The sequence below is a fragment of the Punica granatum genome, chromosome 2, assembly GCF_007655135.1.
Source record: "Punica granatum isolate Tunisia-2019 chromosome 2, ASM765513v2, whole genome shotgun sequence".
Lineage (NCBI taxonomy): Eukaryota > Viridiplantae > Streptophyta > Magnoliopsida > Myrtales > Lythraceae > Punica > Punica granatum.
The window spans coordinates 38,200,673-38,227,655 of NC_045128.1; the positions used below are offsets into that span (position 1 = coordinate 38,200,673).

Consider the following 26,983-nt stretch of genomic DNA (forward strand, 5'->3'; position numbering starts at 1 on the left):
GTAATTTTTACTTTTATTGTAGGAATTTCATTCGTTTTACTTCGCCACATATCCGTAAGGTAAGATGGAGACATATCACATAATAAGTCAGTAAAATAAGCAAAAATTGGAAAAACTAAAAAAGTATCGGGGGGAAATTTCGATGATAAAAAACTTCTGGGGTAAAATTAGGAGATTATCTAAAACATTGCCTGGCGCGTCTGTTCTGTAGTTGAGACGGACTACCGGTTCACGTCCAATGCGTGAGATTGGCTGCCCCATTTGTAGGGCCGAAAATCCCAGCTGAGCTGTTTCCGAATATTCGGATTTTTATACCCTATTTTTTTTTCCGGTGAAAAGGATTTTTGTACCCAATTTGGCTGTAGAGTTAGTCACATTAATTTTTTTCTCGTTTACGTGGGAGGGCACTTCAAGGTTTAATACAATAAAATTGAAACTCTAACAACTAATAAAAGGAAAGCAATAGTATCACAACGAGTATCAAATCTAGAATCTTTTGATCAACATGTGAGGATATACGCCATGCTACTGATTACACCCTCTTTGATACGCGTTGTTATTTACCCGTTTGAAAATGTAAAAATCAACCAAATACCCCTGACATGTCTTGAGTTTATTCAAATTTTAATATATTGAAATATATTGGGTAACGGAAATTGTTCCTTAGGCTGTTTTTAGTTGGACCGGGGAACCAGCAATGAAAAATTGCCCTATTTTGCAGCTATGCCTAAATGTCTATTTGATTTCTCTCGCTTCTGGATTTGATAAATCTGCTCATAACATCAATTTGAGAATATCCTTTTATTTTTTTTTATTTTGTAAAACTGATCAAATTCTTTTGCTTTTTCTCTGCTTGCTGAATCACTCGAAAGTTCTACACTTTCAAAAGTGCCTATCTTTAACAAATATTGATTCGGTAATTTATGCAGGGAGCTATACAGGAATGATATTGAAAGAAACATACCAAAGGAGCTGGGAAATCTAACGAATCTTGTCAGCATCATGGATTTGTTTAGCAACAAACCAGAGGGACACATACCGAAATCTTTCTCCTAGTCGAAGTCACTCAGATGTCTGTAAGCATTACTTCCTTTGGCTTCTTGGAAAATAGAGGAAGTCTTTGCAGCTTCGATTCTTTTCTTCTCAAGAGAGGAGAAAATCAGGAAATGCGTGAGGTTCATTGCGCTTTCAAAGGAGAAACTGGTATTCTTTTCTCATTGTTAACTTGATCTTCCAGTCGTCTCAACGATAACAAGCTAACAGGACTTTATCCCCAACGATAACAATGAGTAATTTAAGATACCTATCCGTGCCTTGTAGAACGCAGCAGGTTTGCATATCTGAACATAAACTGAAAGTCGATGTAAGAGCAAAATAGTGACTGGAGATACGAAAACCACCTTCAAGTACTTTAATAACAAAGATCTTGAGAAAACTGAGACGCTTAGACTAATGTTTGTCGAATTTGCCATTTCCAGCAGTCCTCCTTTCGAAATTTTTGATATCGAAGCACCCTACAACAAGCCAGAAATTTAGTAAAAACTAAACAGGACTGCAGCCAGCAGGGGTTCACTTGAAACAATAATCCAGAATGCGGGGTGGTCAGTCAGATAAGCGAGATTTCCGGGGACATTTCTGTGAAGAAGCTGCCAGTCAGGAGCATGAATGAAACGCGTTTGGTCGTTTGGACACGTGGCATCACGGGATGGCTGGGTTGACACGTGTCACGAGAACGGTGGCTCGCCTTCAGCCATCAACGAGCTTAATTTCTTGCTTACGACAAAAGAGAGATTTCTTCTTCAACCTTCTCGCGAGTACAGAAATTTCATACTCGCCGGGACAATTCGGAGGACAGGGTAGAGACGACATGCTCCATAGCGCCATTGTTTGTCATTTCCTCCCTCCCTCCCTCTGCTCCCATATATTTGGCAATCTCTCTCTCTCTCTCTCCCCAAAACCCTTCTTCCTCCTCCTTGCTGCAAAACCTCGATCCATAGTCCTCCATAGCCGCCCAGCAAGCCTGTGCTCGGTCTCGTTATTCTGCTGAAGAGACCGGAGCTAGGAGGCGAAGATGAGTGGTGTGCTGCGGAGAAGCTCTACCCTGCTCCGCACGCTGCAGAAGCAGGGACCCAGTTTCAGCAACCACCAGGTTTCCCATTCCCACCATTTTCCCGGGAGCCAAGCGCAGAGCAGGCCCTACTTCGGTAAATTACCCAACTTTCCCAGGAGAATCAGGGAGTGCAATGATCTTACCCCCACGACCGCGATGTTCTCCTCCTCCTCGTCGGCTGGGGCGGCTTCGTCCAAGGTCGGCCTTGTCGGGTGGTATTTGGGGATGGTCAAGTCTAGGCCTATCATCACGAAGAGCGTCACCTGCGCGCTTATTTACACGGCTGCTGATTTGTCGTCTCAGGTGAAGAAAAAAATGAGTTCTTGGATGTTTGGGTGTTCTCTATGTTCCTTGGATGGATTGAATTTGATTTGGTACGTTTTTGGTTTGTCATCATTGCATCGCTTTGTGGTACGGAAATGTGAGGACTCGTTTGGAAAAGGTTGTTCTGTTTTAGTTTCTACTTTTGCTGGAATATGGAGAATGTGATAAAAACATGTCGGGATTATGTTAATTATTGGGAATGGCCGTGTTTAAGTAGAAAATGGAAGAGTTTTCTGGCACCACATGTGCCCTGAATCTGTTCTTTTCTTGTCCTTTCAGAACATGTTGTGGGATAAACATTTGGGCGTATGTTTAATGTTCTGATTCTTTGAGTGGATAATATGGCCTTGCTGAATTCCTGGCTTTGGTTGCTCACCGATATTCTCTGTAATATATAGCATATGACCCTTTATCTATCAGTCGAATTCTCCGTGTTGAAGTGCGTCGAGGATATACAGTACTGCTGAAGTATTAAGTGTTTTTGCATTCGAATGCCTAAGAGTGTCTTGCTGATTTGAAGTAAAATCCTCATTATCTAGTTGCACTTTAACAAAGGTTTCGTTGGTACTAATTGGCATTAGTGTGAACCAAATTGTTTTGACAATATCAAGCCTTGTTGATATTTTAAGTATTGTTCATTAATACCCGTGAAGTCCATATTTGTATCATCCATTTTGTGCTTAAAGTTAGGTATCGTATCAACTCTTCACTTGTATTACTGAATGAGTGATCATGTAGTTGTGCTTCTTTCACCCATATCATCGATGACTTTCCACTCACAATTGTGTTTTTTTGCAGACAATTGCAAGAGCACAATCAGATTCATATGATCTTCAGAGGACACTAAGAATGGCTGGATATGGGATGGTTATATTAGGACCTTCCCTTCACTTCTGGTTCAATCTAGTGTCGCAGCTCTTCCCAAAACGAGATCTCATCTCCACTCTGAAGAAGATGGTCATGGGCCAGGCCATCTATGGACCCATCATGACTGTTGTGTTCTTCTGTGTAAATGCACATCTACAAGGTATTTAGACATCTGAATGTGTTTAATCTTCTAATCTGTCAATGCATACTAGACCCAAGATTGTCTCCCAACTGATATGTAGAAAAATCATTAGAAGTGACTGATGTGTTGTTAAGTTAACATAGCATCTGGTTATCTAACCTACTCTTCAAGATAATCGGAAGAAAGGATGTTTCTGCTTATATTACGTTGATTACTTGAGACATTGCAGTTGGAGGTAGTTTCAAAAGCTTAATGCCAATTGCTAAACTTGTGCCAACGACACCTCTAAGGCATTTCGTATCATTCCCATATTCAGGTGAAAATGGGGCAGAGATCGTTGCACGATTGAAACGAGACTTGGTCCCTACATTGATTAGTGGTGTTATGTACTGGCCCGCTTGCGATTTCATCACCTTCAAATTCATCCCTGTCCATCTACAGGTATAAGAGTTTTCCCATTTCTTCGCTTTTATGACTCGTTTTCTTTTTCTTCGCCTCCTTTTAGCCTTATGTGCTTGCTAATTCTGCATTCACTCTGTGTATGGTGGATAATATGTCAAATCATGTTCAAGATGCTATCAAGGAGACTCTTTTATGGGAGAATGTTTTTGAGCTCGGGTGTATTGCGAGCTTTTCCTAATTATTGCAAATAGGCTTTTGTGAGTTGCAACCTTTTATAAAAACCGTCAGCTGCAACAGTTTTCAGCAACCTTTGTTTGCTTCAAGGGATAGTTTTTGACACTATATGTTCCGAATTTCCTTCACGGCTACTCTCAAGTGGCTCCATAATTGCACTAGATTAAGCTAGAATGGCCTCTTTAGTGTTTTCTCCTCTTTAGTTTAGTGTTTTATAAATCCATGTTTCGTGGTTTTGGATTTTGCAGCCACTGATGAGCAACTCGTTCTCGTACCTGTGGACTATTTACCTCACTTACATGGCAAGCTTAGAGAAAGTGGAGACTTCTTCTTGTTGAACACCAGCGTTAGTCAACTACTCCGCCCTCGGCAAATAATTTCACAGCGGATATTTCGGACTTCAGGCACGAGAAATCGTCCCCGAAATTCGGTACTGGCGGAGTCTCTGATCCCATAGTCGGCTCATAGTTTTGGGGCAGCGATCAACTCCCTGGCTGCAAATTATTTTACTGCAATTGTTTGAATTAATTTTGCTTACAGTAGTAGGTGTAATTTACAAAGTGTAAGAACAGTGCATCTTTGGATGTCAATGTGGCAAAAGAAGTACCCTTTCTCGTAATTCTTGTCGCCGAATACTCCTTCCCCGATGTTTACTTCGTATCCTCGGAGTCTATCGATCGAAAAGCAGAGTGTATTCTTATTCTAAAGTCCCGAAAGGAGGCTGCTAAAATTCAAAAACGATGAGGAACTTATTGGCATTTATTTTGAACACGACACTAGTATCAACGTGCAATATATCAACAGAGGCCCGGTCCGACTCGTTGCATCACGTATTATATTACTTGGTCTTCTCAAAAAGCTTTTAATAGCCTCCTTTGCGAAGTTAATAAGAGTTAAAGACTAAGACCATTTCCAGAACTGATCGCCAGTGGAAGGGCTTAAAAAGCATGTCACGAAAAGTTGGGTGGCTAAAAAGTAATTACGTACTTTTGTCCAGCTGGGAAATTAGGGTTCCCCGAGGTGTCCGTCCATATATAAACACCAAAATTGCGGAGTTCTCCTCCTCCATCTTCTGCAGCGGCCCCGCGCAATTTTCCCGTAGCAGTCTGCGTTCTCTGCATCGAGCTGAAAGCAATGGGCCACTCCAACATCTGGAACTCCCATCCCAAGAACTATGGCCCCGGTTCCCGCGCATGGTACCCCTCGCTCTCTCTCTCTCTCATCATTCTCCCGGAAGTCGCTCAGTAAATGAGCTGAAGTTCCTCGTTTGGTTGTCCTCTGATCGTGTTACTTTAGAGATCGTAGAATAGTATGCTAAAGGTTGCATCTTGTAGTCTTACTTTTGATTGTGAGAGCTCGGTTAATGGCGGCTGAGCTTCTCAACTCGTTCGCTATGTTTCTTTCCCTTTTTCTTGTCCGGGATTTGCTGAGTAATTATTTGGAAGTTTGATATTGGAGTTTTTTGGACTGTAATTGCTCTCCAGTTCAATTAGTGACGGCAGAATCATGTTCAGTCTTCTGCAGTCTGTCGAGTTCAGGATTACAAGTAATTGTGTGCATGTCTCGCGCGTGTTTAAGGTTTTCGGTTCGGTTTATTTGGCAAAACAATGATGAGAAAGAGGGAAAAAAAAAAAAGGCTGCGCAGGAAATCGGATGCATCATCCAATAAGGAGATGAGTATGATGTTGAACCCAATTGAGCAGTAATCAATTATGCACTATAGCAGTTATATATTTGAATTACTTATAATCGAGAGAGAACATGATAATACTGAATCGACATCAAATTGCCTGAATATCTTAAGGTAGGGTTCGTGAAAGCAAAGCCTATGTTATTGAGACCTGATCATACACTGGTGAATCTGAATTTTCGTCATCTAAACTGGAAAATTCCCTAGAGGATGGGGTTCCTTATAGCTTAGCTTCTGTACTTTGAAGCCCTGATGTTGTATTTCTCCTAAAATAACCATGGGATGTATTGATACTTTGTGTGGAGCCTTTGGCTGCAGTTATCGTCTAGGACTCCATCATGGCGATGCTTCCATTGAAACTTATTTTCTACTAGCTTCTGGTGTTTGCATTAGATAATTGCCATTTCCGTGCAGTTTACTACCTGAACTAATTTTGTGCATATTTTGCAATACCTTGGTTAAAGATTGATGACATTTCTGTCACCTATTACAGCCGTGTGTGTGGGAACCCCCACGGGTTGATCAGGAAGTATGGACTCATGTGCTGCAGACAGTGTTTCCGCAGCAACGCCAAGGAGATTGGCTTCATTAAGGTATACTCTCTTGAGTTTTCAGCTCCATCATCTTATTAAGGGGATAGTGATTGGTAGATCTATTTTCATACTTTCCATCTCTTGGGCATTAAAAATGTGACTAGAAGTTATGATTTATTCTTCGGTTTAAGTATAGGTTAGTGGTTCTAAGATCACCAGTACATTTTTCTTCTCAATCTTATGATGTTGAATCACGGTGCTGGTCGCTTGTTCTTATGTTTTCTCATTGATTTGCAGTACCGCTGAAGAGCCTTGCACTTTCCCGGGCTGCTGCGCCTAAGCATCTGAGAACTGAGATAGTCTTCCAGGAACTTGCTAATGTATTTCTTTTCCTTTACTTGTATTTGACATTGAACCAGATCGCCTATCTTCATACATTTTGGCATTATTATTATTATGGATTTGAATATATCTAATTCCTGAACTCCAGTCCATTTTCTCTCTAATGGCCCTGAATGTTTGCATGAAAAGTCAATCGCGGCGTCCCTGATGGTCACTCGCATCATCAGACAGGATCTTAATGGAACGGATAGCTATTTTCAAGTTACCTGACGTTTTGAGTTGTGGTCGGAAAGTTTCGACATAGTATTAAGAGTTAGGTATTTGTTTGCTCATCTGTTCCGACAATTAATTCTGAGTTATGGTCACTCTTTTGGCACCATGCCTAGTAGATAGTAAACTGCGCATTCATCTTGTTAGCTTGATATGGTCTTCCTATAGTCTACTTTATTGTTCCTCTGAGTTAAGAGTTATCAATAGTCTACTACTGCTTCGAACAATAAAACTGCATACTCAAACTGCTCTCTGACGATGATCGGGGAATTCTGGGTCTGGTGGGCAGGAGAATTAATGGTTGATCGAAATTCGAGGCCATTTTATTTTGACAAAAGATCCACACCCAAGTTCCATAGCCTTGGGTCCGCTATTCTGATCGCGATTTCCCTATCCCGAGTCCACACCATGTCATTGTGAGAAAGAGTGCAAAGTTTTTACTTAATAGGATGAAATCGAACCTTTCGAGTTTAGCTTTGGAGACTCGGTGAACGTTTTGTGAAAAACTGACAGGCCTATCCGGGCCTGAACTTTGCTACCTGGACCGGCCCGATTCCAAGGGCACAGGTCTGGACGAGGCCCGCCCATTCTCAGCCCGATCATGACGGGCCGGACAGTCCAAATTACGATGCATGAGACCGAGAGGGAAGCATCGAGCAACCCACCGGTAGCCCCGGAAGTCTCCATCATAAAAAATCCGAGCTTTCTTCCTACACTCCCCCTCTCTCCTCTCATTCTCCTCGAAAAAACTCTTCCATGGCGACCTCTGTGATGCTCTCGTCCACAATCCCAGCTGCTTCTCCGACCCCGGAAGTGGGTCCCTCTACTGGGGTCCCGAAGTCGCCATTTCTGAGCTCCATCAAGCTTTTGGCGAGCCGTTCTTCACTTTCTCAGCTCAAAGCAAGCGTGGGAGTTGGAAGGAGCAGGAGAAGGGAACGGGGCCCGGTCGTCAGGGCTTCGCTCGACCACATACCGAAGCAGTTCAGGCAAGAGAATCTGAAGGAAGGATGTGAGTGTTGAAAATCTGAACTCTTTTCGGTTGCTGTGGTTGTCGAGCTAAGTCTGCCCCGGGGAGGTCATGTTCTGAGTTTTCCGATTGGATAGTATTCAAGTTGTGGTTGATTGCAGAAATTGATGCAATTTGAACAGCAATTACCATGTAGGATTGTGTGTTCAGGGATTAGGAAATCACTTTTGTTGTGTAAGCATGTTTGGAAATCGTCTTATCCGTTCCTGAGTGCCTGAAACTTTTGTTTGAGGTCAAAGTACTCGTCTTATTGATGAGCTAAGCTCAAGTTTCGTTATTTTCTGTAGAGCTTAAGAGTATTTACTCATAGCTCAAATTTGTAGGGTGTTAAGCTATTGGAAATCAAGAGCGTTGAAGTCTCTCTTCGCCTCATCGCCGTATAGTCTTTAGGGTTGTCTAATATTCTTTTCTTCCATTTGCAGTGGCTGAAAATTTTAAGAATGTTCCCCAGTATCTTTATGGCCTGTCACCTTCGCAAATGGATATGTTCATGACAGAAGATAATCCTGTTCGCAGGCAGTCACAGAAAGTCACTGAGGTCATATCTTACTTGCCCTTCTTATCCACAGTGGTTGTCTTGTGGGACTATCATTGATACAGTGGTCTAGTTGCATGTTGGCTGGAGAAAAATCTTGAAAAATTGTAATTCTTCTTCAAAAAGTGAGATCCAAGTAGATAATGCATTCTGTTATTGTTTAAAAGGTTGTTCTTAATATGGAACTATGGAACTACTCTTTTACTCGTGATAATGGAAAGAGAAACATGAGCTTGTTTAACCACATGAAGTGGGAATTCTCTATCACCAAATAGAAGTATGTCTATTGCGAGAGACAAAATACTGAATAACTGTGGGACTCCTGACAGGAAAGTATCTCATCAGCACGAAACTATTTGGATAATGGAGGCATGTGGAGTTTATCAGGAACGGACTACAAGAGTCCTTCCAAATATAGTATGAGTGTGAGCATGTATCGAGGAGGTGCCAGAGGATATGGAAGGCCGAGAACTGCTCCGCCGGATTTGCCTTCACTGCTCTTAGATGCTCGAATATGCTACCTTGGCATGCCCGTAAGCCACTATACATCTTGAGATACCTTGTTGCTTTGATATGTTACTGACACATTGTCTTTGCGCCTGCTGCAGATTGTGCCAGCAGTGACTGAGCTTCTAGTTGCTCAGTTCATGTGGTTGGATTATGATAACCCTTCAAAGCCTATATATTTATACATCAATTCACCTGGGACCCAGGTAAAATGAAAATACTTTTGTTTGTGATTCTAATTTACGAGTCAATATGGTGTATTCATAGTGTTTTGGTACTGCGTGAAGGATATTTGCATTTATAGTTCTTTTTTCGTGGCCATCAATTTGAAGTTCTTTATACATATATAATTACTTGATTCTTATAGTGATACGTATTGCAGAATGAGAAGATGGAGACTGTGGGATCTGAAACAGAGGCATATGCCATCGCTGACACAATGGCTGTGAGTATCATTTCACCCTGAGTTGGCATCTAGAGCGATAGTTATTACATAATCAACACAATGAAATGCTCAAGAGGTCATAGGACTTCTGGGATTATTTTTTATGATAAGACGAAGCTTGACATTCTGCTGCTCACACATATATTGATAATTCAGATTCAGGAGTGTGTCAAAATCTGTTGGATTTGAAACTGGGAAGAAAAAAATTAAGATCCATTAGTGAATTTCCTGTGACTTACCCTACTTGATTCTAACATTTGAGTGGTTCTGCTTTCCCTTGTTGAAAGTACTGCAAATCTGATGTTTACACTGTGAACTGCGGGATGGCGTACGGTCAAGCAGCAATGCTACTGTCTCTTGGAACTAAGGGTTTCCGTGCTCTCCAGCCAAACTCTTCCAGTATGTTCTATTCTTTCTAAACATAGCTCTTTTTCCCTGATTTCAAATGATAATATTGTTTGGATGCTCTTTTATCGTGTCTGGATTAAGTTTTTCACGGTTGCTTGTGAGAAATTATGGAATCAAATAGAAGAATTCATCGTTGTGCTGTTACTTCCTAAGTATATTCGGAAGTTGGACAGGTATTATACTTTCAAAGGTAAATTAAAGCATCTAGAAATCAAAGTCCGCTGTCAGAATTTTGTTTCTGTTGTAATTCGCTACTGCAATTGATTGGTATAAATTTCTTCCATGCTCGTTTTTATAGATAGTTATAGCTATGTTTATGTATTCACTTATTTAGCTTTGAAATGCAGCGAAATTGTACTTGCCTAAGGTCAATAGATCAAGTGGAGCTGTCATAGACATGTGGATTAAGGTACCATTTCTCTGTCCATCTCTCTCTCTCTCTCTCTCTCCCCCCCTCGATGATATCATGACTCAAAACTTTCTCAGGCGAAAGAGCTTGATGCCAACACTGAGTATTACATCGAACTACTAGCAAAGGGCATAGGGAAGCCCAAAGAAGAAATTTCTAAGGACATTCAGCGGCCCAAGTACTTTAGAGCACAAGAAGCCATTGATTATGGGATCGCTGACAAGATTATCGACTCGAGGGATGCTGCTTTCGAGAAAAGGGTACTGTTACCATTTGCCGACATCTTGTACTCACCCCATAAGAAGCAGTCTGGAATTTGTATTTTTCCTGACCTCTTTCTGGTTTTGTCATATAAATGCTAACATTTACTTCTCTGAGCAGAACTACGATGAGATGCTCGCTCAATCAAAAGCAATGCGAAGAGGGGCTGGAATCGGTCCACAAGCTGCTCCATCTGGGTTTAGGTGATTGCAAAAGCCACTTCTTTTCATCTATGTATAAAGGACAGAAGTTGGAGAGCTTTCCCTTTTCTTCCCCCCTATGTGTACGATAAGCCTCGAACATGCTCTTCTGTGGGCATATTGGCTCTTGATATTCACCATACTGGAAGTGGGTTCGCATGTGGTTGATAGAGTAGAATACTACTCAGCTTTGCCTAGAATTGTGTACTCATAGGATTTTCGAAATACGTTTTTACAAGCCGTATAAAGTTAAAAAGGAAAGCTTTAATTATCGCCAGTACAGGTTCTCACTGCTGTTTCCGCTTAATAGCTGGATAGCTGAAACATGGAAAAGCAAGCATGTCTTGGCATCCATAATCAGGTCCTATAATTTGCAGATACTAATTCCCCTATTCATTTTGCACAATCATCTCGTTCAAGTAATGTAATTGAGACTAAATTCCAAGGAGTTTGACATAATGATTAAAGAGGAGCTCTAGTATCAACCCAATCTCAAGTTCAAGATCCCTTGGAGTTATCGGAGCGCTTCTGACGTGATTATTTGCTCCGTGCGTCGTCGGAGGTTTACAGAGCCCTAGAGATTAGTCGAGCGAAAGCCTAGACACTCCGGATTAGCAAAAAAAAAGAAGTAATTGAGACTAGTCCTCGCTATTTCCATTGATCTCAAGAAAGGAAACAGGGGAAGTGAGAGCAGAATCACACTACTATACGAATAAAACTTGAATCAAGTGTATCACGCTACATTGGGAAGATGAAGCCTCTAGAAGGGTCTTATACGGTAATACATCTCCACACCAGAATGACACAGTAGGAAACCTCATATATCATTCAAATCTATGCTGGGGGATTAGGATAAACTTTTGGCTTTGGCTTGACTTCTATTTCGTTTATGCTTCGAACGAATATTGCATCAGGTTCATGCCTGCAAAATGAACAGATAACTCAGAAAACAAGGTATGCTAAAGGCGTTTGATCTCTATATAACAAGTTTCAAATGTTACTGGGAAAACATCCGAAGTGGATATGAACAGAAATTTGATATGATTATTCCATGTGCTTTGAATGGATTAAACTTTCTGAAGACAGAAACAAGTCAACATGAAATGAAGCTGGCCTGAATTATTAACAGAAAAGAAATGGTAAATGTTGTGTAAGAGAGAGAGGATTACGGTTTATCTCCTTCCTCGTATGTGTAACTTGAGGCCACAGCTAAAAGGCGGCCATCTCTGCTGAAAGAGAGGGCGGCTATGCTTGTTGGGTATTTAGAGTACTGGACAGTTCCAACAATTAGTGAGAACCACATAGATGAAATATAGTCATATTATTGACTCTTCCTGGACGAAATCTTACCTGGTAGAGCCGCTTCTTGTTGTTCCCATCCCAGACATTGACAAAACCGTCGCAACCACCAGTAGCAAACGTGCCATAGCTGCAGGTTTGCATTAATGAGTTAATATCCCAAAAGAGAGGTAGGATATGCACTCAGGCTATGATCCTCTAGTCCATAGAGGCACTTACATTGGGTGGAAAGCAATGGCATTAACTGGGTACACGATGTCCCTTCCTGCCTCTGATTTTCGATGACACTTGAATGCATATCTGCAAGAAACTTGAAATGATTAATGATCAAAACAATGAAGATTGGAAAGTAGCATCCGACCTCAAAACCTGCTGTGCTTACTTTTTAGCTTGACTAGCTTCAGAGAGATCAAAGAACTCCATGGCAACCCTTCCTTCAACAGAGCTAAGGGCATATCCTGCAAAGATAATAGGCAGTTTGAAAGACTAATGGATCAATATAACATAGTGCACCCAAGTAAGAGAATTTAATTAGACTGGCAGGAGGACTGATCCTATTCTTGGGTGACCAAGAGTTCCCCCTACAACTAAAACCTAGAAATCCAAGTTCAAAGGTCCTGGGCCAGTTGGAAGCAACCCAAGAAGAATTTCATGCAAGATGATCATTCATTGGCAGTTAATGAAACTCAAGTATATGATGGAGGCATACCTGTCCCATTTGGATAACAACGGACGCATCTGGTTTGATATTTCAGAGAAGATTCCCTACGCTGCTCTGGTTGAGACATATTTCGAAGATCATAGATATTTACATGTCTTCCTGCAGTTGCCACCACCAGACGATTTCCAACAAGAGACAGCGAGTAGATACGTTCAGGTTGTGGGTATGTCCCAACAAGAGTCCGCTCCTGCCCACTAGCACCTCTAGGATCCCAACATTTTAATTTTTTATCCCAGCTGCCAGTGATAACTTGCCCTGTATCAAAGATGGATGAAAACATTATCGAGTGTGTCAGGTTAGTGCATGATAACATAAACAAACAAGTTTGGTACTCTGTGTCCGTCTAGAAAGAAAAGCCATGGCCTTATAACAACAAATTCAAGTACAAGAAACAGTATGAGCTAATTTGCGAAAAGAGAAAAGATTACTGCTTACGCTTCAAGGGACGACACAATACATGAATTATTGGAAAAAGTCAATCCAATTATTTCATCAAAAGTCAGCCAACATCTCTCAGACCAAAAGGTAACACCTTGTTGGAAAGCAAAACCCACCTGCAGAATAAGAGTACTCAACACATCGAACGGGAGCTTCATGCTTTCCCAAAATATCCTCTTTGCCATGGTTGAACACAAGCCTGAACCATCACGTTTCAAAAACCCCTAATGAGGAAAATTTCTAATTTTCAACTGCTTAGCCACTAACCATGAGTACCAAAAGTAAACAGCAAGCAAGCAATATCAGGTAACAGTACAATTAGTTGAAAGTTACTTAAAAAGAAGAAAAAAATCAAGACAAAGAAGAACATAGAGAAGTACGAGCACAAACCGGCGGACAGTATTATCAGCACTGGCACTGAAACCAGAGGAGTCATCGTGGAAGCAGCAGTCGAGCACTGCACCACCGTGCATGAACTCGCCTCGGAGGACGTTAGCACTTGCATCGTACAATCTCACCGTCTGTTGCACTCAGAAAGAAGATTTTTTAAGCTCAATTCAGCAGAGATGGACACAACACCCCATTTTAGTAAGAATCAAAGTGACATGGGAATGGCATCCTAGCACTACATAGCTCAGGAAGTGAGCTAGGGTTTTGAGGATGAAGGAGAAATGAGAGACGGAGCGGCCGCGTACCTTGTCCCAGGAGGAAACGAGGAGGTGGTCGCTGTGGTTGGAGAACCGGAGGTTGGATACGCCGTCGGAGGGCGGGTTGGAGAGCTCCCGGGAGGCCGCCGGCGGCTGGACGGAGGCCATTTGGCAGGACCTGGCGGCGGGCGGAGGCGATTCAGGGAGGTAGGGTTTTAGGGTCGCCGAGAAAGATGGAGAAGGAGAGGGAAATGGATTCGATTTTGAAAATGGGGAAATTTGATTTGAAAGCCAATTCGGCTTTTGAATTTGAAAGAAGGGGAGACGAAGGGGAGGGGCCTTTATGCGACTTCCTCGATTTTTTAAGGGGCATAAATAAATTACTCAGTTTGCCCAGTATTCATTAAAATTTAAAATACACCCTTATTGTTTGAGTTGATTTTGGATCTTCTGAACCAGTGCTTGTACAACTATCATGCCCAGATTGGTCCTTTACTCGGATTTTATGCTGATTCTACACCTTACCTTCTCGGCAGCGTGCTAAGGAAGTGACAAGAAACACCCTCGAAGTCTGCCCTTTCTCCGAGCAACAAATTATATTTATAAGTTTATGCTGCAATTAGTTTAAAATACTCATTGTTGTTATTTAATAAGTTTTGGTCTGCAGTTGACACACCTCAACTATGTTGTGTGATCTCGGAGAGAGATTTCGAACCCGCAGTCATCGGGACAATCGAAGCCACTGGGGTGAAGTGAGAGGAGGATAAAACATTTAGGAGTAAAATGAAATTAACTAAAGACAATGGATTAGAACTTAGAACAGAAACATACATCTCCGACATGGCAGTAATTGTAAATTCGACCAATCGGGTTCTGTTGGCCTTCCCTCTTCTGCGAGAGATCGGCAGGAAGGCATCTTCTGTCTCTGCTTCAGATCCATCTCTGAGCTGCCAATTGCTGATTCGAGTTTGCGCCCTGACGAGATTTCTCCCAATTCAGCTCGAATCTCCGGTTTTCCAGGCAGAGCAATCTCATGCTCAGCTGGTATAGTGTGCACTGACAGTGATTGCTGACCCGGTCGTGTCTTCAACTTGGCTAGCTGCTCACTGCAATGGTGGTCTGCAAATGCCGCAAGGTAATAATCGGTTGGCCGCGTTAGGCATTGGGATGTTCAATTAGTGACGGGGGCGTTGGTGATGGAGTGTTTGGAGCTGGAGGTTTAGATCTGATCGAGGTTTACTGGCGCTCTTTTAGGTTTCTGGTTTGATTTTGATGTCTTTAGGTTAATTGGGGCAAATCAAATTGGCGTGGCAGTAATCAGAGCTCGAGAATTTAGGAGGAAAAACTGAGACTTCGGCGTTTCCGCACTCGATAGCTGTATGAGTCAAAGATACGCCTTTATGTGACAGCTGAATGAAGTTGGTTTCAATTTAGTTATGGTTATTTAGCTTCCATTATGCTTCTTCAGAGGTAACAATTGTCCCGAATAAAGCGGCAGCATGTTTTAGCTATATCATGTATAATAATATGTAACCTTAAATATGCATGTCTTCAATTTTGCAGGCTACTAAATTGTACTGTTTCGTGCACAATGTACCAGTTTGTGGTGAATGCATCTGCTTTGCGGAGCATCGGATATGTGTGGTAAGTCATGTGGTATGCGTGTTTTAATCTTGGTTGGCAAATAAGTTCTTAAAGAATGTTAGATTGTAAACTTTTGAAATTTCATAAATTTGTAATTAATGAAGTACTGGTTATTGATAACCTTGACGTTGAACTCTGGTATAATCCTTCCTCCATTTATATGCTTTGGTTGCTCCAGCAAAGTAAGTTGTTTTTTCTGTGGAATGAGGTTGTTGTCAACAAAATGTAGTCAGTGATGTCATTTTTAAATGCATATGTTTTTGTAACCACTCTTCTGTTAACATTTTCTTCTGGTTCATTTTTGTTTTTTGTGCAGAATTTCTATATTTTTCCTTGATGTTGGGATGATATCTGTCTGTACTGGATGCTTGTCCTAATTATATCCTTCTTTATTGTGCATTCTCTGTTGATCTTGAGCTTAGATTTATAAATATTGGCATCAATTGTGAGCTTGTAGGTTCGTACTTACTCGGAATGGGTTATTGATGGAGAGTATGACTGGCCTCCTAATTGCTGCAAGTGTCAATCTGTTCTTGAAGAGGGGAATGCTTCTGAGACCACTCGGCTGGGTTGCCTGCGTATGTTGCTGTTTTCCTTTTGACCTTTTCTCTTGTTGCTATTCATGAGCCTTACCAAAAGTCAATTTCTTTCAAAAAAAAAAAACTATGGATTTTTAGCTATCAATTATGTGATGGGCCTTCCCTCTGTGCTTATTTTAGATGTCGTACATACAAATTGCTTGGTATCGCACATTAAAAGCTTTCCTCCGCATACTGCACCAGCTGGTTATGTATGCCCTGCATGTTCCACATCAGTAAGTTCAGGCTTCACTCAGCGAGTTATTTATTGCATGAACTCAATAACTTAACAATTTACCACGGCCACTTCTTTTTCTGCATGTACATGTTAACAATTGTACTTCTGGTTCTGAAAGACTAATGACACTGCATTCCGGTTCTCATTGTTTAGCAAGAAAACTGAAGCCAAGATGAAGAGTTAATTAGGAACGTTTTGATTTGTGGTATTCTGCGGAATCCATGATCTTATTCTGATGGCACATTCTTTTTTATATATTTTGGAGATTGAATATTCTGGTTGTAGCTATATATATCTCTACTATCAAGAAATTGGAGCAACCATGCACGCTTGTCCTTCCTTGTTAGGATTAGTTTATTTATGGTAACCTGTATACGCAGCCATCTGCTTGTCCTTAGTTCTGACAATAACCTCTTCAATTATTTTTATTCCATTCTTCCGTTGCTTATACTTACTGATTTTATCGCTATGGATGGCACACTGTTTTTTTCTCATATATCCTTGTCATCTAACAATTTCTTCTTGCCTGATATGGACCATTTTTATGCGCTTTGCTGCTGTAGTTATGGCCTCCTAAGAATTTCAAGGATTCGGGATCGCGCTTTCATTCACTACTGAGGGAAGCTATTTTGCAGGTGTGCTTTTAGTCGAATTCTCCGTAAGGTTAATATACAGGAAGCTAGATAACAAAGTTTCATTTTCAAGTCTGTATTCGTGTGTATAGCTCACTAGCATTGGTGTAGATATTGATGCAACCTCGTAACAAATATCTCTGGCATCTACTGCATGAGATAATATCCACGATATGTTATTCTACATGCTGATCATCAAGATCAGGATTTTCAAAATCAGATCCAGTTCTTAAAAATCAATATTTACATCATTTTATCTTAATCTTTGCAGTCTGGCATAGAGAAGAACTTGTTTGGAAACCATCCAGTAGTAAAAACTTCCTCGGATCCACCTCTGCTGTCCACGTCAGCTTCATCGCTAAACAATGGAAAAATTGTAAATGATGGATATATACCTACAAATGGTACAGGATCTAAATTATCTGTGTCAGACATCGTGGAGGTAGATGTTCCTAGCTCTGCTGGGAACCTCATGAAAAGTACTAGTCCTGTTGGTGTAAGTGATTCAATTGATAAAGTTATGCATCTTATGTTCTAATGACACATGATCTATTCTTGGTCCATTATAAAATGAATGAGTAAATCAGTGCGATCGTTGACATTGATGTTTGTGGCATCTTGATGGAGCTGTGATTCAGGCCGGTGCAACAACACGGAAGGGTGCCTTTCCTGTTGATCAGCAAAGTTCTGATGTCCCACATTACTCCGATGATGAAGATGGCAATCGAAAAAAATACAGTCGAAGAGGTGAGTTGTACTTTTGGAATCATTTGAATCCATAAACTCACATATGCCTGTCATAGTTCAGTATAGATTCAATGGGCTGTTTCTTTTCAGGTTCATTTCGCCGTAAGTTCCTCAGAGCATTGCTTCCTTTCTGGTCCAGTTCATTACCTACTCTGCCAGTCACTGCGCCACCACGTAAAGATGCATTAAATACAGATGATGCTTCAGAGGGCCGTCTGCGCCATAAAAAATCAAGGACGGACCCACAGAAGATACTTCTATTCATCGCAATCATGTAACTACTTCACCTCAGATTTTACCTGCTCATCAAGTAATTGGTGAAAACTATGCTTAAAAAGGGGAGGGAAGATGGACTTTCTTTTTTCTTTTTCCAAAACCTTGTTTTGCATTCTTTTTCATTGGTGCTACTCGATTTTCGGAAACAGTAACTTTGTCCTCCGTTTGGATGGAGGGAAAAGGAAAGGGAGGGGAGAGGAGGGGAGGGGATGGGAGGGAAAGTTGTATGCCTTTCCTTTCCCTCCATTTCTCTCCTATCCAAACGCACTGTTAATGTTGCTGTATGTCAGAAACAGTAGCCCTCGCATCTGTTAATTCAACCTTTGGAAATTTGTGCAGAGCATGCTTAGCGACTATGGGCATCCTCTACTACAGAATCGCGCAAGGGGGTTTTGGAGATGATCCGATTGATGAGGACCAGCAATAGTTTGTTCATCGGTGAAATCTCGTCCATATATATGCGTTCTCATACTTGCCTGACCCTTGATGGGGTGATATTGATCTTGTGAAAGATGAGAGTTTCTGTTTCTTCACCTTTTCATGGCATGCCCTTTTGTTGTGCTAAGTTGAGAATTGGGTCGAAGGAAAAAATACGTCCTCAAGATGTATTATTGTGTAGTTATTGCTTCCTGAGAATAAAAACGTTAGAAGCTGAAATCAATGCATTTCAATCAGTTTCATTTCGACATACTGCTTGCAGTTGCGGGTCATATTGCGTGAACTGTCGTGTTTGGGAGTGTCGGCAGAATGGGCATTGCCTTCAGATCCCAATCACGAGACCACTGATTCAGAATATGCATGCTCCAGCTTGGTGGGGATCCTCATTCCATCTCTCCTGTAGTTCAACGGCATTGGAAAGTCGCTGTGATCCACTAATAAGTAGCGCGCAAAATTGCCAAGCTCCACCAGTGGGTGGATTACGAATCAAAATTCCAGTGAACATTAGCCTGATGATCGATGAAGCCAAATCAAAAAACAAAACACTCACCCCTACAAGAAATTACACCATTACTTGCTCATGCTTTGCATTGCGTAATTTTTGTTCACCACACTTCAAATTCAGTTAACTGTTTCACATATCATCACTCACACTCAAAAACACAAATACAAACTGAATGAATAAGACACTCGAGCCAGAAAAATCAAGAGGCAGGCCTGACTCATCTCTGGTAGAATCTTGGAAACCAAAAAGGGAAGAAAGAACCGGCAGATCCACTACTTGAGCTTGAAGTACAGTATCAATATGATGGCAACAACAAGGACAGCAATTATAGAGCCAATGATCCATTTGTTCCGGTCCATTCTCCTGGAAATGGAAGTCAAGATTCTCTTGCTCCTCCCGATGTTGTCATCTACGCCGTGAAGCTGTGAGAAAAATGAATCGCTATAGGAAACATATTCTGGCAAGTAATACGACATTTCTATCTACCCATAATAGCCACACAAGTCTCAGGATGTTGTACGCGAAAGTTAGGATGAGCTCAGGGAATAAAACACACGATTTTATCAGAACATCCCATCAGTACTCGAAAAGAAAGTGCAAGTTTCACTAACAGTGTTATTAGCGTGAAGTAGAGACTGTCTCTGCTGATGCAAATCTTGAAGAATTGACACACCAAGCTCTTCTGTTTCCAGCATTGTCCTCCTGCTCTCCTTGATCCGATAACCAGAGTGATTTAATCTTTCTGTTGACATCATCAGCCTCCCTTTTTGATCAGCTGATGCCTGTATCAACCATATTAGAAACTCAGAGTCAATAGGAGAATGCACAAAACATCGAAAGGACAGTAACGACAAGGAATCATCACACAGCAGAGAGGGGGAAGAAACATTTACCATATGACATTCTACTGTCACAAAATCTAAACAATGGACTAAAGAACAGCAACATCTGTTCAATCATTGAGGTAGCTGTGGAGATTCAGACATACCGTAAGAGCATCAGCCATTCCTGATTCTAATAAATCATCTCGGGCAGACAAATTGTTGCCACCAGAAGTCAGTCTTTTAACTTCGGTTTTGACATTGTTAAGGTCCGATTTGTACTCCCTGAGCTTAGCAAGCAGCACTGCCTTCACGTTCGGCTGCAAGCTTCTTGCCTCGAGGTCCATTTTCCGAATCTAACCAAGAAATGCAGGGGGTCACATTCCATGAATAGAAAGAGGCAGATTCTCTTTACATGATCGGTTTTACAACCCAATTACCAATGATTCCGCTTCATCAATTCCAGCTTTCACATCCGAAATCTTTTGCTTCTTTTGCTCTGCAGATCAGATAATCGAGTCAGCCCTATACCAGCAATGCATATGCTATTCAATTCAACACTGAAATTGGCGAAGAATTGCCGAAAGGCATGCATTTGCTCATCTATACTGCTGGATCACCATGAATAACCGACCGTGAAGGTGTAGATGGAGAGATATGAACAAAAATTCGACAAAAAGGCATGTGGAAGTTCCAAAATCACCTCCATCAAGAGCGGCAGCTGCGTAGCACTTCCTCGAAAGGTTCGCCGACAGCTCGCAGTACTGTCGTTCGTATCTCTCAAACACCTCACTCATCTTCCCTCCCCGCAGGCGACAATCCACAAAAAGCCAATTTCAACTCATCAAATGAACATCTGTAAATCAGGTAAATCAATCCAATTAAGCCAGAAATCTACAATTCCAAAACTTGTCACCTTCTTCAATATCTTCTGCGGGCTGTGGACAACGGCAAGGCGGCTTCAGGGGCGGAAGAACGCCCCTGCAGATCGGACAGAGAGAAAGCGAAAGCGACAGCGACACAGAGAGAGAGGATGAAGAAACCAATGGAGGAAACGGGGAGAGCGAAAGGGGCCGGGCCTTGAAAATGATGAAAAATAATTGGGCCAGGCCCATATCATTTCAGGTCCGCAAACCAAGATAGAGTTCCTCTTTTTTGTTGGTATGTATAAGTTGAGCTGGCCATCCTCATTCGAAACTTTTGTGGCCGAAATTATTGCATAAAACGTAAATTGCACTGGTAGTCTAAAAGATTTTATAAATATTTTAATATAGTACAAAAAGATTTTTGGTTACTTGATGGTACAAAATATTTCAATATTGTTTCAGTATAGTACAAACCGTCATTTCGCTATTAACGCCGTCAAACCGTCCTTTACAAGACTGTAAATATTGCACCATCATGTAACTTATGTAAAATATTTTGTACTATTAAGTTACAACTTCAAAATATTTTGTACCATCATGTAACGTCCCACAAAAATCGATTTTGCACCATCAACGTCGGCTTGACAGCGTCAATAGCGAGATGACGGTTTGTACTATATTGAAACAACTTTGAAACATTTTGTACCATCAAGTAGCAAAAAAAAAAATTATACCATATTGAAACATTTGTAAAACTTTTTGACCCAATAGTGCAATTTACCTTAATTTTAAACCAATGCACTCAATCACTCATATTCCATAGATAATGCCATGATGGCAAGCCCGGGGTCGTAAGAAGCTTGCACGTCGAATGAGAAATTTGTAATCTGTAATGAAATTGATATATAACTGTTATTAGCTCTATAAGCCGCATGATTCGACATTCTGAGCGTACACAGTAATATGTATGTATATATGTATACTACTTGATCTTATATTAGACATGGAGACGTGTACTATGCTATTGATTATTTTTTTCCTACCCTGAGAAGGAATAAACAAATTAAATATATAGGAAAGTATAATTGTAAGCATAATTAGCAATATTTAATTAAGTAATATATATTATATGGATTGGTATAAACTTAAACTCTGAATATGATTATCATGTTGCCTGATTGTCTCTATTTCCTAGCAAGAAAGATGGAACCCCGTAAGCGATCATTTCAATAACTTTAACAGCATAAAATAAAGATAAATAAAATTTCAAGAAAAAGAGCAATTAATGTTAGGTCAGTCATCAGTGAGCTTGAAAATGGTGTCCCGTAATTCTTTATTTTCCCAAAATATATGTAATTATACATACAGGGAAAAAGAAAGAATAAAAGACGGAGAGAGAAAGAACGAAAGACTAGTTTTTGTTAATTTTTAGGGCAACCGAAGATTTTCCTTTTTGTTGAATGGATATGGACATTTCTCTATATAGAAGCTTCCATATTGAAAGGTGGATAATACCTTCTACTCAAACTCGAAATTCTACTTTCATCATTCAGCCAAGAAAAAACCTGATTTCACCCAAAAAAAAAAAAAGAGAGCTTGAAATCCTGCAAATTTTTAGTTGATTACTGGCATTTAACAGCTCCATCAGGAAGAACTAATGGGAGCAATTAATAGCTGATTAATTATCTAGCAATTAAAAATAACTTAAAAATTAGAAAAACCATGAAATTGAAGTTCTAATTTATACTGCGTCTGACCAAATAGACACCTCATTGTTTCCATAAAAGTTATTCTTAAAAAAAAAAAACATTTCGGCCACTGAAAAAAAATTGGAACTCGATTTGATCAAAGTATCTTTATATTATATGGACTCGACGTGTGTGTCGTGCAATGGAGCATAAAATATTAGTCAAGCAAAATAATCAATCGATGAAATTATTATGGGGAGCTAGATTAGTGGAACTTGGCCTTGTAAACCTAGAGGAGCTGAGGATAGACACATTTATGATTGATTGGAGAGATTCAATGTGATCGGATATAAACCTAATTAATGAAGAAGTTTTCAATTGATCAAATGCCTCACTTTGGGGATCGTCGATGTGGTTTATGGCAGCAAACAACATCAATAAATCGTTGTATTTTAGTGAAGAGGCTCGGGTACTCCGATTTACGTCATCTTAGGGTTTGAGACTTGATCGACGTTAGGTTTTGTGCTTCAACAGGTTGATATAAGCACGATGCTCGAAGAACCCGTCCACTATGTGAAGTTCTTGCAATTGCCAATTGAGGTAAATAGAGCAAAGAAGCCCTTATGAATTCGCATATGGAAAGGAGTTCCTTGTAATTTACATACGTATTTAATATCTAGTTAGATCTATGCAGTGATATATAATTTTGGTGACGAATTTGTGCAGCTTTTGAGCTCAGGTGAACGGTAGATGTACGCTCCCGTAGCTTACGACGGAATGGACATTGGACAGATCAATAAGATAATATGATGGAGACAGTCGTAAAGTGATGATGGACGTACCGATTGATCGATAACCTTCTCTGGTTTCGATTCGTCCAGCTTGAACTGACAATGGAATTAAAGACTATTCTTCTGCAATAAACCATTCTTCTGCAATAAAAAATGGTAATTGTTCAAAGAATTATCTTTTAAGACCACAATGATTTTCTCTGTCTTCTGCTGTATCTGTCTAGAATATATGGCTGGATTTTGGAAATTGAGAAAATTGAGGGCCATACCGAGCAAGCGTCGTCTAGTTAAATTACCGATCAAGTCTCTCAATTGTAGCATCACCTTACATGTGTATATATATATATATATATATATATATCATGTACATCTCACCATGTTTCATTCGACAATCTGCAAAGTTTCAATGGATATCATTTTGAAATGATATTTTATAACATTCGTTCTAATGTTAAATTCATTGGATCTGCAAAAATGAGGCTCGATTAGAGTAAATAACCACGAAAGCAATCATGATCATTTGTGGAGAAAAACTGAGAGATTCAACCAAGTATGTTGGCTCAAATGGATTGACGCTTGTTTCGCTTCACGCTGGGAGAGCTTTACCCCTTAGTGGGCCAGTGTGGCTCAACTGGATTAGTTATGGTCCAATTGAGTTTTCGAATATTATAGTTCACATCGAAAAAAAGAGAGAGAATTTTTATGTTTTGGCCCACAAACGGCCCATTGTATAACCTCTAAGCCATCAAATCGCACTCCCGCCCCACAGTTCATTGCAAATGCGACCGTTGTGAAGGTACAAGTGACCATCCGGGAAAAAGACCTGATATGAATTATTCAAAAAATCGACGAAGACGGACTCAAATAATAGGAACCACGTTACCCGTGGGCCTAAGTCTCACTGAAGTTGTGCGTCTTGGGTCTCCTTCTCCTTCAAAACGGGCCCAGAGGCCTCTTCCTCTCCGACTCTGCTCTGCCCATGTTGGCTATGGCTTCCCCTACTTCTGCAGGTTATTGTGAATCTCTTTCTCGATTGGTTAACATGAATGCAACTTCGATATACTTTCGAAGTTCCACTCCTTCTTTCACCTGCCCAAGTAAGAGCTTGGAAGTGGCTTTTCGGCCTTCCATTTGGGCAGTCGCTGGATTCTGTTTCTCCGTGATCAAAATTAATTCAGACTGAACTTAATGAACAGATGGAGCCATCGTCGTGATAAAGTTTGGAATTTTAGTCTCTGTTTTTTTTTTTTATGAGCTCAACAGATCCAATTTCCAGCTTTTGCATTTGAAATGGAGCGTATTCCCATCTCATTCATGTGATTTCGTGTTTGTAAAGGTTAATGCATTTGATAACATGGTTATGGCTTTCTGGGCAATGGATCATCTGCAGGGGCAGGAAGTGTCAATGCTCATGCGATGCGAGAATAGCTGCAAAAAGAAAAACGGCTATTAAGAATAATAACAAGAATGTTGTGTCATGGAAGAGGACAGAACTTCCATTCTTGGTTCTCTATGTGATTGCATATTACGCGATCATCATTCGCACATCTCTTCAGCTCTCTCATGGTAATAACGTACAACAATATCTTCAGTCACTTGCTATTGATGAATTTTTGTATAACCTTTCGTCTTTGACTCCCAAACTTTTCCTGCATTGGGTTTGTTTGTTTGTAACAGATCATTACTCCAAACTTTATGGATTGTGACCAGGTTGGCTTGCCGTTCGATTCAGGGTAAGCTTCTCCTCTGACAAAGTTTATAGTCATAAATAAATTTTGAGCATGATAACATAAGTTAGGGACAATATAGAAGTCTTTGAGGTGGGTTTCCTTGAGCTTAGTTTCTTCTTGGACGACTCCTCATCAGATTCATAGCCTGCTTCACTTGGTCGGTATTAGAGGAAAAAAGACTCAAAGTTAATGTTATAAGGACATCAGTTCAGTTATACCAGCTGAATTCATTAATTTGAATCTAAGTTCAGTTAGTTAAGTATTAGTGAAGCATCATAGCTTTGAATTGTAATACAATGTTTGTTACCTCGAATGTACTTTTCCTACTTTAAATACCTTTATGCGTGATGTCTCTGATGCTCGATGAAGAAATTTCCGTGGGCTATATTCTCTTCTTATCTTTTTCTAGGACGAAAGTGCTCTTGGGGAGTTATTTTTCTGTGAAGTCAGTGCCCTTGCCGGTTCAGTCACAAATTCACAATCACTCGTCTCACGGTCTGTCTATTTGCTTCTCTCATGTATTGAGCACGTTTTCTTCCTACTTCTTGTACGTTCAGAGTGAGTTCTTTATATTGTTTAATATTTCGTCGATCAATACCGTTCGGGTCGCAAATCTTGTCGGCTTTGTTGTTGGACCATCTGGCAGCAATTGGTCGATTTCTTGATTCCTCGGCAGAGAAGGTAGGCCTAGAAGTGATGCAGCCTTTTTTCTTTTTTCTCCTTCTTAATGCCCATCCTTTCACACAACAGCTCGTAGAAAATATTAGTGACCTTTTTTTCTTTTCCTCTCCTCTTCTTTGTATTGTTAGAAATTTGGTGGATGTATTTTTCTTCTGATGATTTTCCAGACTTCATTAGGTCTTGCTTAACTTGACTCGCAAAACGGGAGCTGAGAAAAATCGAGTATTATTTTTCAAGCTGCAGCTCAACTCATGTGCTTGAGCTCAGCTCAGTCTTCTAGGGAGCTAAAAAAATTAGTCGAATTTGAGTGTCAGCAAGTTGAATCTGAGTAGCTCAGATCATGGTTTAATCTAAGTATTTGCTTCGCTATCATATGATGGATGTTTGTAGGGCTCCTAGACAAGACATAGGGCATGTGTTGAAGTCCCGTCCCGCGTCTTTAGCAACTTACTAAGCCCTAAATCTTGTCACTTTCTAAACTTAGGTCCATTTATTCAGCTGAATGCTTGGATCAGATTCAGAACTAGTGCGAATTCCTAAGGATATTTTAATCTTGCAGGACTCCCTATCCTTCATGGCTTGCTTGTGAAGTTTTATGTTGGGACAAAGTTAAAACAACTGACCTTCAGTTCTTCCAAGGAAAAAGTCACCAGAGAATTTAAGATTACTTGCCTGCCACTCGAATCTCCTCCAACATTTTGCAGCTCATGTTCCATATTGAGGACGCCAAAAGAAGAGCTCAGTAAATTCACTATTTAGACTGCCATTTTTCCCGACCAAGTATCTGTTGGGGTTAGGGATGTACTCAACCAAACAATAACGCAGCGATTAATCTTCCTCCCCTACTGGTGTAATCGAGATAGGAACTAATCAAATCAACCAACAAGCAGTAAAGTAAAACAACACCAAGAATTTTACGTGGAAAACCCCAATGTGGGGAAAAACCACGGGACCAACTCCGAATCAACGATCCACTATGAAGGTTATACAATGTCTTTCATCAAGGGTAAACCCTTGGATCACCAAACTCAAGAGAAACACTCTCTTGGATCACCCAAATACTAAATTCGTCACCCACACCGGGTGGTTCACAAAATCAGCTGAAACAGCACCTACAGAGCTCGAATAGAAATTCTGACCGTTCAGAAGTTAGCCCCACGTGTTGTGAAGCTGCTGTCAAAATTTCGTCTCAATCGGAGTTCGTTTGACGTCCCGATCGAGGTTTGATCTCCAGCTGCGCGCTGCCTCTGTTCTGCTGTGCTGTTCTGCTGCCCCTTTGCTGCTGCTGTTCTGCCGCTTCTTCAAATCTGCAGCTCTGTTGTTCAACTGTTCTCTGCTGCCATATATATATATATGCTGAAATATAAACCCTAACAAAACTGGGTTCTTGGGCCTATTAAAGCCCGATAAAAGCCCAATACAATTTGAGCCCAACTTCCTCCAAATTGGAGGGAAGCCCAACAAACTCCCCCTCCCGACTATTTGGAGGCTTCAAGCATACCGGCTATACTTCGGCAAACATGAAGTTTCTCCCTAG

General features: G+C 40.7%; 6 protein-coding genes across 8 annotated transcripts; 4 read left to right on the plus strand and 2 right to left on the minus strand.

The window, feature by feature from the left end:
• Positions 1–1,857: 1,857 nt before the first annotated feature.
• On the plus strand, positions 1,858–4,698 carry LOC116193496 (PXMP2/4 family protein 4-like). Its single transcript, XM_031522218.1, has 4 exons — positions 1,858–2,413; positions 3,233–3,461; positions 3,760–3,884; positions 4,328–4,698. The coding sequence occupies exons 1-4, from the start codon at positions 2,072–2,074 to the stop codon at positions 4,415–4,417; spliced, it is 786 nt and encodes a 261-aa protein (XP_031378078.1). The 5' UTR covers positions 1,858–2,071; the 3' UTR covers positions 4,418–4,698.
• Positions 4,699–5,117: 419 nt separating this feature from the next.
• Positions 5,118–6,791, plus strand: LOC116194528 (40S ribosomal protein S29-like). Its single transcript, XM_031523346.1, has 3 exons — positions 5,118–5,275; positions 6,263–6,362; positions 6,600–6,791. The coding sequence occupies exons 1-3, from the start codon at positions 5,214–5,216 to the stop codon at positions 6,606–6,608; spliced, it is 171 nt and encodes a 56-aa protein (XP_031379206.1). The 5' UTR covers positions 5,118–5,213; the 3' UTR covers positions 6,609–6,791.
• A 783-nt stretch (positions 6,792–7,574) lies between these two features.
• Positions 7,575–10,983, plus strand: LOC116195224 (ATP-dependent Clp protease proteolytic subunit-related protein 1, chloroplastic). Its single transcript, XM_031524223.1, has 9 exons — positions 7,575–7,923; positions 8,364–8,479; positions 8,806–9,009; positions 9,085–9,189; positions 9,366–9,428; positions 9,716–9,827; positions 10,184–10,245; positions 10,323–10,505; positions 10,627–10,983. The coding sequence occupies exons 1-9, from the start codon at positions 7,671–7,673 to the stop codon at positions 10,711–10,713; spliced, it is 1,185 nt and encodes a 394-aa protein (XP_031380083.1). The 5' UTR covers positions 7,575–7,670; the 3' UTR covers positions 10,714–10,983.
• Positions 10,984–11,331: 348 nt separating this feature from the next.
• On the minus strand, positions 11,332–14,121 carry LOC116195225 (mitotic checkpoint protein BUB3.2). Its single transcript, XM_031524224.1, has 9 exons — positions 13,860–14,121; positions 13,555–13,685; positions 13,281–13,363; positions 12,715–12,981; positions 12,388–12,463; positions 12,225–12,305; positions 12,057–12,135; positions 11,876–11,976; positions 11,332–11,628 (listed from the first exon to the last, which is right to left on the minus strand). The coding sequence occupies exons 1-9, from the start codon at positions 13,977–13,979 to the stop codon at positions 11,541–11,543; spliced, it is 1,026 nt and encodes a 341-aa protein (XP_031380084.1). The 5' UTR covers positions 13,980–14,121; the 3' UTR covers positions 11,332–11,540.
• Positions 14,122–14,668: 547 nt separating this feature from the next.
• LOC116195226 (zinc finger protein-like 1 homolog) lies at positions 14,669–18,614 on the plus strand. 3 transcript variants are annotated; one of them, XM_031524226.1, is made up of 9 exons: positions 14,669–14,946; positions 15,094–15,281; positions 15,375–15,455; positions 15,913–16,033; positions 16,835–16,906; positions 17,175–17,399; positions 17,542–17,650; positions 17,741–17,924; positions 18,266–18,614. In XM_031524226.1, the coding sequence occupies exons 2-9, from the start codon at positions 15,268–15,270 to the stop codon at positions 18,351–18,353; spliced, it is 894 nt and encodes a 297-aa protein (XP_031380086.1). In that variant the 5' UTR covers positions 14,669–14,946; positions 15,094–15,267; the 3' UTR covers positions 18,354–18,614. The 3 variants fall into 3 exon arrangements, with proteins under 3 accessions (XP_031380086.1, XP_031380087.1, XP_031380085.1); XM_031524225.1 differs by lacking the exon at positions 15,094–15,281 and adding an exon at positions 16,175–16,269 and having other exon boundaries at positions 14,671–14,946; XM_031524227.1 differs by lacking the exon at positions 15,094–15,281 and having other exon boundaries at positions 14,670–14,946.
• A 303-nt stretch (positions 18,615–18,917) lies between these two features.
• LOC116195227 (vesicle transport v-SNARE 13-like) lies at positions 18,918–20,764 on the minus strand. The gene is made up of 6 exons (XM_031524229.1): positions 20,607–20,764; positions 20,394–20,487; positions 20,131–20,189; positions 19,858–20,046; positions 19,481–19,651; positions 18,918–19,291 (listed from the first exon to the last, which is right to left on the minus strand). The coding sequence occupies exons 2-6, from the start codon at positions 20,485–20,487 to the stop codon at positions 19,142–19,144; spliced, it is 663 nt and encodes a 220-aa protein (XP_031380089.1). The 5' UTR covers positions 20,607–20,764; the 3' UTR covers positions 18,918–19,141.
• Between the last annotated feature and the right edge of the window lie 6,219 nt (positions 20,765–26,983).